This window comes from Hylobates moloch, unplaced genomic scaffold (assembly GCF_009828535.3).
Source record: "Hylobates moloch isolate HMO894 unplaced genomic scaffold, HMol_V3 SCAFFOLD_12, whole genome shotgun sequence".
NCBI lineage: Eukaryota > Metazoa > Chordata > Mammalia > Primates > Hylobatidae > Hylobates > Hylobates moloch.
This window is the reverse complement of record NW_026652287.1, coordinates 102,058,801-102,070,318: the sequence shown is the minus strand read 5'-3', so window position 1 is coordinate 102,070,318 and position 11,518 is coordinate 102,058,801. Positions and strand designations below refer to the sequence as shown.

The 11,518-nt window shown below is 50.3% G+C and overlaps 1 protein-coding gene across 6 annotated transcripts in view; it reads left to right on the top strand.

Moving 5' to 3' along the window:
- The window catches only part of RDH13 (retinol dehydrogenase 13), a 30,638-nt gene extending 23,055 nt beyond the window's left edge, over positions 1-7,583 (top strand). For 5 of the 6 annotated variants that reach the window (XM_058425136.1, XM_058425138.1, XM_058425135.1 and 2 more), the window contains one exon: positions 7,235-7,583. In XM_058425136.1, the coding sequence (XP_058281119.1) occupies positions 7,235-7,488 (254 nt within the window). In that variant the 3' untranslated portion in view covers positions 7,489-7,583. Of the gene's footprint in view, positions 1-1,202; positions 1,590-7,234 lie in introns of those variants that run through there. The other variant, XM_032171125.2, reaches the window with a different exon arrangement.
- Positions 7,584-11,518: the final 3,935 nt, after the last annotated feature.

Below are 11,518 nucleotides of genomic sequence, written 5' to 3'. Positions count from 1 at the left end.
TCAAGCGATTCTCCTGTCTCCAAGTAGCTGGGATTACAGGTGCACACCACCACGCCCAGCTAGAGGTGGGGTTTCACCATATTGGTCAGGCTGGTCTCGAACTCCTGACCTCAAGTGATCCAACTGCCTCGGCCTCCCATAGTGCTGGGATTACAGGCGTGAGCCACCACCTCCAGCCAGTTCAAGCTTTATAACTAGTGTTTATAATCCTGAAAAACATGGAGTGGGTGATTGGTTGGCATCAAGAATCTTAACTTGGCGAGGCTAATAGCCACGCCTGTAATCCCAGCACTTTGGGAGGCTGTGGTGGGCAGATTACCTCAGGTCAGGAGTTCGAGACCAGCCTGGCCACCATGGTGAAACCCCGTCTCTACTAAAAATACAAAAATTAGCCAGGCGTGGTGGCGTGCACCTGAAGTCCCAGCTACTCAGGAGGCTGAGATAGGAGAATCGCTTGAACCCGGGAGGCAGAGGTTGCAGTGAGCCAAGATTGCACCAGTGCACTCCAGCCTGGGTGACAGAGCGAGACACCAGGTCTCAAAAAATAAATGTCTTTTCTTTTTTTTTTTGAGATGGAGTTTTGCACTCATCACCCAGGCTGGAGTGCAGTGGCACAATCTTGGCTCGCTCCAACCTCTGCCTCCTGGGTTCAACTGATTCTCCTGCCTCAGCCTCCCGAAGTAGCCGAGATTGCAGGCGCCCACCACCACACCCAGCTAAGTTTTTATTTTTAGTTGAGACAGGGTTTCACACGTTGGCCAGGCTGGTCTGGAACTCCCGACCCCAGGTGATCCGCCCGCCTCAGCCTCCCAAAGTGCTAGAATTGCAGGCCTGAGCCACCTCGCCTGGCCAGAAAAAATCCTTAACCTGAGGCTGGTGCCAGGTGCATTTAATAAGATAAGTTATTTAAGGAGAAATGGGGTAGGGTGAGGACTGGGGCTGACCAGGAGGAGAGCTTCCATTTCCTGGACAAAGCCAGGAAGGCTCCTTGGGGGAGGCAGCTTTTGGTCTGATCCCTGGTCCGGTGGGATTTGCCTGGGCAGTGCCAGGGAAGGGAACTGCAGATAGAGGCAGCCAAGGGGAAAGGGCTAGAGGAGGGCTCTGTGGGACTCCAGGGGCCTGGAGCTCCCTGATGGGGGAGTGGGGCTTCCTCCCTTCTCTCTGAGCGAGTGTGGACTGAATGCCCTGTGCGCTGATTGCAGGGCCCATCTTCTGGCTGCTGGTCAAGAGCCCCGAGCTGGCCGCCCAGCCCAGCACATACCTGGCCGTGGCGGAGGAACTGGCAGATGTTTCGGGAAAGTACTTTGATGGACTCAAACAGAAGGCCCCGGCCCCCGAGGCCGAGGATGAGGAGGTGGCCCGGAGGCTTTGGGCTGAAAGTGCCCGCCTGGTGGGCTTAGAGGCTCCCTCTGTGAGGGAGCAGCCACTCCCCAGATAACCTCTGGAGCAGATTTGAAAGCCAGGATGGAGCCGCAAGACTGAGGACAGCTGTCCGCCATGCCCGCAGCTTCCTGGCACTACCTGAGCCTGGAGACTGGGGACTGCCTGGCTGCCACGCCCGCAGCGTCCTCTAGGGGGCGGTGCTGGCACCACCTGAGCTGGGAGACCCAAGACTGGCGGCTGCCACGCCCGCAGTATCTTCTAGGGGGCGGTGCTGGCCGCAGTGGACTGGCCTGCAGGTGAGCACTGCCCTGGGCTCTGGCTGGTCCCATCTGCTCTGCTGCCAGCAGGGGAGAGGGGCCATCTGATGCTTCCCCTGGGAATGTAAACTGGGAACGGCCGAGGAAGCAGGGGCTCCATGCGCTTGTGGGCCACGTCAGGAGAGCCGGTGGTGCCTGTCGGGGAGGGCTTCAAGGTGCTGCGTGAAGAGCATGGGCAAGTTGTCTGACACTGGATTCTTGGGTCCCTCTGGGACCTTGTACATGCATGGTCCTCTCTGAGCCTTGGTTTCAGCAGTGAGGTGCTCAGAATAACGGCTGCCTCCCGCGATGGTGCGGTGCGGTGAGCTGTTGTCTGGCTGTTGCCTGGCTGTGCACAGCCCTTGCCAGGGGTGTTTGCTGAGGGCTTCCTGTGCCAGAGCCCGGCCAGAGAGCAGGTGCAGGGGTCATCCCGAGTTCAGGCTCTGCACGGCATGGAGTGGGAACCCCACCAGCTGCTGCTACAGGACCTGGGATTGCCTGGGGCTCCCACCTTCCTATCAATTGTCACGGTAATCTAAACCGCAGACTCTCAAACTTGCTCATTTAAAAAAAAAAAAAATGTGCCCGAGTCGTAGGTTTTGTTTTTCGTCTGTGTATGGGTGAATGCCCATGAGCTGAACAAAGGCAAGTCATGGATTTACTCCTTTTAGGAAACAAGGCATCAGTTTATCACCAGGGCAACAGGCCATGCGAAAGTTCAGACTTTTTAGAGATGAAAGCCCCTTTTTCACAGGCAATAACCGTTTAAGTCCGGGCATCTTACAAGACTGCTGTGTTAGAAACTGGATAGAGATCAGGGTGAGATGAAGGGGCTCTTAGCTTAGGTGCAGAACCGAAGGAGGCACCGAAAAGCTCAGTAATCAAGATAGAAAACATGTTTTCATATTTGAGATAGTGGGGGGGCCAGGGATACTGCTCAATATCCTGCAGTACACAGAACAGCCACCCAGTCTCGCTCTGTTGCCCAGGCTGGAGTGCAATGGCATGATCTCGGCTCACTGCAACCTCTGTTTTCCAGGTTCAAGCGATTCTCATGCCTCAGCCTCCTGAGTAGCTGGGATTACAGGTGCCCACCACCACACCTGGCTAATTAAAGACAGGGTATCACCACGTTGGCCAGGCTGGTCTTGAACTCCTGACCTCAGGTGATCCACCCGTCTTGGCCTTCCAAAGTGCTGAGATGACAGGTGTGAGCCAGTGCCCCTGGCCCTTTTTGCTTTTTAGAGACAAGGTCTCACTGTGTTGCCAAGGCTGGAGTGCAGTGCCATCACAGCTCACTACAACCTCAACCTCCTGTGATTCTCCTGCCTCAGCCTCCTGAGTATCTGGGACTACAGGTGCATGCCACCACACTTGGCTAATTATTTGTAGAGGTGGGGTCTTGCTGTGTTGCCCAGGCTGGTCTCAAACTCCTGGGCTCAAGTGACCCTTCCACCATGGCCTCCCAAATTGTTAGGATTACAGGCATGAGCCACCGTACCTGGCCTTAGTTTTCTTTCCGATGCCATACCAAATGGCTGGAGGGTGTGTTTGGGATGACCTGACTCTGGTAGGCAACTTCCAGTGGACCCCACAGTGAGACCACCTCCCTTTGAGTGTGGGGGAGATGTAGTGACGGGCTTCTAGCAGTAGGGTAGGGCAGAGGTGACAGTAGGTTAGTCTTGTTATGAAACTGACCTCTGTGATGGTAGCATCCCTCTTGTCAGCCCTCTTGTCTTGCCCTCTCACTGGCTGGCGGTGATGGAGCCGGCTGCTATGGTGAGCGGCCCTGTAGGGAAGCCAGGGAGGAATGGAGACAGCTGGGAGAAACAGAATCACACCGACAACCACGTGCGTGAGCTTGCTATGTGTGTGCTCTTGCTTGGGAGTAAGTTACAGGTTCAGCCCAAGAGGAGTGGACCACTCCAGGGTGGGAATACCAGGAGGGGGAATCGGAAGGCCACCCTAAGCACGCCGACCGGAGACAAGTGTGTGTGTAGTAGCTATTTCTTACTGGGAGTTCATGGGAAAGCAAGTTTGAGAAACACTCCCATCAGATGGGTGGGCTGAGGATAACCTCAAAGCCTTTGGTTCTCTGAATAGGTGTGTAGGACTCACCCAGGCACTCTTTCCTTTTTTGAATTGTGGTAAAAAGTACGTAACACTGGCCAGGCGTGATGGTGCACGCCTGCAGTCCCAGCTACTAGGGAGGCTGAGGCAGAACTGCTTGAACCAAGGGGGCACCGCTCCTGACTGTAACACGTTTTCAACATCCCCGCTCTTTGGTAGCCCAGGGGCTGGCCCCATATACATATGCGATGGCAACTGACCGGGTCCCTGATACACCGGAGTGCTCCAGAAACACCCCGTTGCCTGGGACGGAGGATGTTATGTGGCCCTCTTAGGGTTTGAGTTTGATAAATGGGCAAAGGAAGTGGTTTTTAGTAGAAAGCCAGCTTTCCTTTTTTTTTTTTTTTCCCAGCCAGCAAACCCCAAACAGGAACCTATAGTTGGTGATGGATGTGCGTTCAGAAAGCAGGGAGGGAGGGGGAGCCAGAGGTGAGGGAGGTCATCAGCCATAGCTGTCTGCTGCATCACCCCCTCGCTATCTCCAGAAAGTTTTCTGGGCTTTTCCTGTTGCGCAGTGTGGAAGTCCCCCATCGTCATTCATGTCGAGGAAAGTCAAAGGACAAACCCTAAAGATGGCAGTGTCTTTCTGCCTTCCTAGTCAGGCTGCTGCTGTAGCGGAGTGTCACCCTGATTTCCAGCCCCGCAGCACACAGTCACACCGGGAGACCCTGCCTGGCGTGATTCAGAGGCAACATATTTCCCAAGGTGGCTGTGAAGGAACCAGGGGGATAAACACAGCCCGTGAACCGCAAGCCAGAGGACAGGTCCAGCTGGCTGCTGCTGAGTCGTCACAGCGTGTTGTGTCTGAGCACTTCTCCAAACTACCCAAGTGGCACCCGGGGCGACATTTACATCATCTTGAGTACAATTCTCTCAAGGAAAAAGCGAGCCCAGCATCTTCTGCCATGGCAACCCTGGCTTGGAGCCTCATAGGAGAGAAGGCCCTAAGAATACCATTTTCTTGCTCTAAGTTGCTCTTATGGGAAAGAAGTGATAATATTCTTCCTAAATGCCATCATTCGTGCATCTTTCCCACCTACATGTGTCACCGGATCATTCCCTGCCTGGGCGGGGCCGTCCTGTGCATTGCAGAATGCTGAGCAGTGTCCTTGGCTTCAACTGACCAGATGCCAGGAGCACCCCAATTTCTGCCATCGGATGACTGAGTTCACTGTTGCATTTGATTTTTTATGTATCTTTTAAAAAGGACCCAGTAGGGCCAGGCACAGTGGCTCACACTTGTAATCCCAGCACTTTGGGAGGCTGAGGTCGGCAGATTGCTTGAGCCCAGGAGGAGTTCAAGACCAGCCTGGGCAACATAGTGAAACCCTAACTCTACAAAAAACAGTTTTTAAATTTTAATTTCTTTTTAGACAGAGTTTTGCTCTTCTTGCCCAGGCTGGAGTGCAGTGGCGCAATCTCAGCTCACCGCAACCTCTGCCTCCCGGGTTCAAGCGATTCTCCTGCCTCAGCCTCCTGAGTATCTGGAATTATAGGCATGCGCCACCACGCCCAGCTAATTTTGTATTTTTAGTAGAGACGGCGTTTCTCCCTGTTGGTCAGGCTGGCCTCGAACTCTCGATCTCAGGTGATCCACCTGCCTCGGCCTCCCAAAGTGTTGGGATTACAGGCATGAGCCACTGCGCCCAGCCAGGTTTATAGTTTTATAACCCTTACGACAAATCTCATAGTATTCTGCAGGGATAAGCATGAAACCACTTGTGCAATAAATGCAAACAAAAATGCCAACGATTCTTAAGACATTTCTAATCTTATTTTACCAATAATTTTAAAGCCAGCTTATGTATTAAAGATTTATAACCACTGTTATTAACGTTTAAAGTTCTATGCAGCTTAAAGCATTTATAATTGATAAAACTGCCGATACTGAGTGCCTGACATAATATTTGAAAGGTGGCAGGCATTCAGCCATGGTCACTGAATTAGAGATGTAGGGGAGATGATGACAGGGAGGTTTTTAGATATCAACACCCTGATATTTATCATTTTAACCACTTGTAAGTGCACATACAAGTCAATGGCATTGGCCGGGCGCGGTGGCTCATGCCTGTATTCCCAGCACTTTGGGAGGCCAAATCACAAGGTCAGGAGATCGAGACCATCCTGGCTAACACGGTGAAACCCCATCTCTACTAAAAATACAAAAAATCAACTCGGCATGGTGGCACGCACTTGTAGTCCCAGCTACTCAGGATGCTGAGACAGGAGAATCGCTTGAACCTGGGAGGCGGAGGTTGCGGTGAGCCAAGATCACGCCACTGCACTCCAGCCTCGGCGACAGAGCGAGACTCCGTCTCAAAAAAACCAAAAAACAAAAAACAGTCAATGGCATTAAATACATTTACAGTGCTGTGTAACCATCACCACTATGGATACCCCAGACTTACCATCATCTTCAACCTAAGCTCCCCCTATTAAATAGTAACTCCCCACTTTTCCCAGACCCTGGCAACCACCATGCTAATCCCTGTCTCTATGAGTTTGACTCCTCTCGATACCGCAAATAAGTGGAACAATGCAGTATTTATCCGTCAAATCTGGATTATTTCCTTTAGCGTAATGTCTTCAAGGTCCATCACATTGTAGCACGTATCTGAATTTTATTCTTTTATAATATTTTTTATTTTATTTTTGGAGACAGAATCTAGCTCTGTCACCCAGGCTGGAGTGCAATGGCGCTATCTCGGCTCACTGCAACTTTCGCCTCCTGGGTTCAAGCCATTCTCCTGTCTCAGCCTCCGGAGTAGCTGGGACTACAGGTGCCTGCTGCCATGCCCGGCTATTTTTTTTGTATTTCAGTAGAGACGGGGTTTTACCGTGTTGCCTAGGCTGGGCTTGAACTCCTGAGCTCAGGCAATCTGCCTGCCTTGGCCTCCCAAAGTACTAGGATTACAGGCATGAGCCACTGCGCCCAGCCTTATTTTTATTTTTGAGAGAGTCTCACTCTGTCGCCCAGGCTGGAGTGCAGTGGTGCGATCTCGGCTTACCGCAATCTCCGCCTCCCAGGTTCAAGCGATTCTCATGCCTCTGTCTCCCAAGTAGCTGGGATTACAGGCATGCACCACCATGCCCGGCTAATTTAACGCCCAGCTAATTTTTGTATTTTTAGTAGAGATGGAGTTTCACCATGTTAACCAGGCTGGTCTCGAACTCCTGACCTCAGGTGATCCACACGCCTCGGCCTCCCATAGTGCTGGGATTACAGGTGTGAGCCACTGTGCCTGGCTGATTTTTATTCTTTTAGTTAAGGCTGGTTGATATTACCTTGTGTGTATATACTGCATGTTGTTTATCCATTGTTGATGGACATTTGGGTGGTTTCACCTTTTGGCTATTGTGAATAAAGCTGTTATGAACGCTGGTGTACAAATAACTGTTAGAGACCCTGTTTTCAATTCTTTTAGGTGTATACCCAGAAGTGGAATTGCTGGATTTTATGGCAATTCCATGTTTACCTTTTGGAGGAGCTGCTAAAACGATTTTCCACAGCAGCGGCACCATGTTACGTCCCTGCCAGCAATGCACGCGCGGTCCAATTTCTCTGCATACTCACCAATATTTGCTATTTTCCATTAAAAAAAATTACAGCCGGTCGGGTGCGGTGGCTCATGCCTATAATCCCAGCACTGTGGGAGGCCAAGGCAGGCGGATCAACTGAGGTCAGGAGTTCAAGACCAGCCTGGCCAACATGGTGAAACCCCATCTCTACTAAAAATACAAAAATTAGCCCGGCATGGTGGTACATACCTATAATCCCAGCCACTTGGGAGGCTGAAGCAGGAGAATCGCTTGAACCTGGGAGGTGGAGGTTGTAGTGAGCCGAGATGCCACCCCTGCACTCCAGCCTGGGCAAAAAGAGCAAGACTCTGTCTCAAAAGAAAAAAAAAAAAAATTACAGCCATCCCAGAAGGTGTGAAGTCATATCTCACTGTGGTTTTGATGTGTATTTTCCTAGTGACATCAGGGAGTTTATGGGAGCACGGGAACACAGACCAGGCCCCAGCAGGCGGAGGAACAGTACAACCCCAGGCTGGCCAGAGGAGATAAGCGCAGCTCCTTGGAGCTTGTGTGCAAGTCACTGTACTGAGGAGCCAGCGACGGCTCGATGAGTCTCAATTAGGAAAGGCCGGGGCTGGCGGGAGAAGGGAGGAGAGCATTCTTCACCCTCATCACATCCTGAGCCTGTGCCCCAGGCTGCCACCACTTCCCTTCCCTGGCCACAGAGCTCAGGGCTGAGGAACCATGTCTCCATCCCCGACTGCCCTCTTCTGTCTTGGTGAGTCCTGAGGGTCGATCTGGGAAATGCTGAAGGGCAGGCATGGACTGCTAGACAAAGGATTTTTAAGCAATTTGCATTGGTGATGAATTTCAGGACAAAAAGGAACCTGTGAGAGCCCCTTCATTTGTTGGGTGGGGAAACGGGGGCTAGCGAGGTGGCGTGTTTTGCATGAGTTATTCCAGTGTATTCATGGCTGGGTCAGGAAATGAACAGAGGTATCCTAGCATTGGTCACAACTTTGTTCTGCTACACTGCAGTTGCCCCTTTTTTAAAAAATGTGGGCCAGGCACGGTGGCTCATGCCTGTAATCTCAACTTTGGGAGGCCGAGGTGGGTGGATCACCTGAGGTCAGGAGTTCAAGACCAGCCTGGTCAACATGGTGAAACCCCGTCTCTACAAAAATTAGCCGGGCATGATGGCGGGTGCCTGTAATCCCAGCTACATGGGAGGCTGAGGTGGGAGAATTGCTTGAAACCAGGAGGCAAAGGTTGCAGTGAGCTGAGGCCAGGCATTGCACTCCAGCCTGGCAACAGAGACTCTGTCTCAAAAAAAAAAAAAAAGCTGAGTGCCATGGCTCATGCACTTTGGGAGGCCGAGGCAGGTGGGTCACCTGAGGTCGGGAGTTTGAGACTAGCCTGACCACCCCACATGGAGAAACCCCATCTCTACTACAAATACAAAATTAGCCGGGTGTGGTGGCACATGCCTGTAATCCCAGCTACTCTGGAGGCTGAGGCAGGAGAATCGCTTGAACCCAGAAGGCAGAGGTTGTGGTGAGCCAAGATCACACCATTGCATTCTGGCCTGGGCAACAAGAGCAAAACTCCATCTCAAAAAAAAAAAAAAAAAATTGTGGAATTGATGATATCTGGACTAGGTATGGATTTAATTTGTCAGTATCCCTTACAGTAGCGGAGTAAGTAAGAGTCTCCTGACGGATGGGTGGCAGGTCGAATGCATTTCTGCTGCCTGATCTTCACTTGTGCTGGGCATGTCGAATGCATTATTTCTTGATTTCTTCAGAATTTGACCACTAAAGGGACAGCATCTCCAAAAGGCTAAGCAGGAAGGAGATGGTTGTTACTGGAGATGAGAGGGTTAACTGTGAATATAAACAACCTCTCATTCATTATCCATCCACGGATGTGTTCTGTTTGTTTTTTTTTTTTTTTTTTTTTTGAGATGGAGTCTCGCTCAGTCGGTCACTCAGGCTGGAGTGCAGTGGTGTGATCTCAGCTCACTGCAAACTCCGCCTCCCGGGTCCAAGTGATTCTCCTGCCTCAGACTCCCGAGTAGCTGGGATTACAGGCATCTGCCACCAGGTCTGGCTAATTTTTGTATTTTTAGTAGAGACGGGGTTTAACCATGTTGGCCAGGCTGGTCTCGAACTCCTGACTTCAGGTGATCCACCCACCTCGGCCTCCCAAAGTGCTGGGATTACAGGCGTGAGGCACCGTGCCTGGCCTGTTTTAACCTTTATTTATTTAATTTTATTTGAGACAGGGCTTCACTTCTGTCACCCAGGCTGGAGTGCAGTGGCATGATCATGGCTCACTGCAGCCTCAACCTCCCAGGCTCAACCAGTCCTTCCCCATCAGCCTCCTGAATAGCTGGAACTACAGTTGCACACCATCATGCCTGGCTCATTTTTGTAATTTTTGTAGTTACGGGGTCTCGCTATGTTGCCCAGGCTGGTCTCGAACTCCTGGGCTCAAGCAATCCACCCACCTCAGCCTCCCAAAGTGTTGGGGTTACAGGTGTGACCTCTACAGGTTACTGCATCTGGCTTAATGTTTGCTTCAATAGCTTTTGGGATACAAGTGGTTCTTGGTTATGTGGATGAATTATATTCTGGTGAATTCTGAGATTTCAGTGCACCTGTCACCTGACTAGTGTACCTTGTACCTAATGTGTAGTTTTTCATCCCTACCCCCCTTCTGCCCTTCCCTTCTGAGTCTCTGAAGTCCATTACATCACTCTGCATGCCTTTGCATACCCACAGCTTAGCGCTCACTTATAAGTGAGAAAATACAGATTTTTGTTTTCCACTCCTGTGTTACTTAGAATAATGCCTTCCAGCTCCATCCAAGTTGCTGCAAAAGACTTTTTTTTTTTTTTTTTTTAAGATGGAATCTTGCTCTGTCGCCAAGGCTGGAATGCAGTGGTGCGATCTCGGCTCACTGCAACCTCCACCTGCAAGGTTCAAGCGATTCTCCTGATTCAGCCTCCTGAGTAGCTGGGATTACAGGCACGTGCCACCATGCCCAGCTAATTTTTTGTATTTTTAGTAGAGATGGTGTTTCACCATGTTGACCAGGCTGGTCTTGAACTCCTGACCTTTGATCCACCCACCCTGGCCTCCCAAAGTGCTGGGATTATGGGCATGAGCCACTGCGCCCGGCCAGTGGTGCAATCTTACCTCACAGCAGTCTTGACCTCCCGGGCTCAAGCAATACCAGGAGGGGATTGCTTATATACATGTATTTGTATCCATATATATATATACATGTATTTGTATCCATATATATATATATACATACACACACACATGCATATGCACATGTATACATACACATACATGTATGTGCATGTACACACAGGTATATGCACATATACATGTATGTATAGATGTATGTTTACATATATGCACTATATGTGTATATACATATAGTGATCAGATCAGGGTAAGTAGCACACCCATCTTCTCAAACATGCATCCTTTCTGTGTTGGGAATTTTCACCATCCTCCTTCAGGCTATTCGAAACTATTATTATATATATTACATTCTATCATGTAATCATGGAATATTGATTCAACCAAATGCTGTAAATACCGGGAAACCCATGGCCAGCACGTGCTGAGACGCCCCTGACTTACACACTGAGGCGCCATCCTGCTCCATCCTTGGAGCCCAATGCGTCCCATTAGTGTGGGGTTTTATCGCATATATTACATAGGCAATAAAATACAATAATATACAATACGCAATAGTATTTACAATACCTGTCTATACAATTGCATACTATTGTAATGCACGTGGATATTATTTAATATTGGGAGACTGAAGGGAGGAAACGAAGGAACAGCAATGTCTGAGGTCCCATTCCTCACATCCACTGAGGAAGTCAATGGGCAATGTCTAACACGAACGAATCCACAGCGCCTGACACGAACGAATCCACAGCGTCTAACACGAACGAATCCACAGCGTCTAACACGAACGAATCCACAGCGTCTAACACGAACGAATCCACAGTGCCTAACACAAATGAATCCACAGCGTCTAACACGAACGAATCCACAGTGCCTAACACGAACGAATCCACAGTGTCTAACACGAATAAATCCACAGTGCCTAACACGAATGAATCCACAGTGTCTAACACGAATAAATCCACAGTGCCTAAC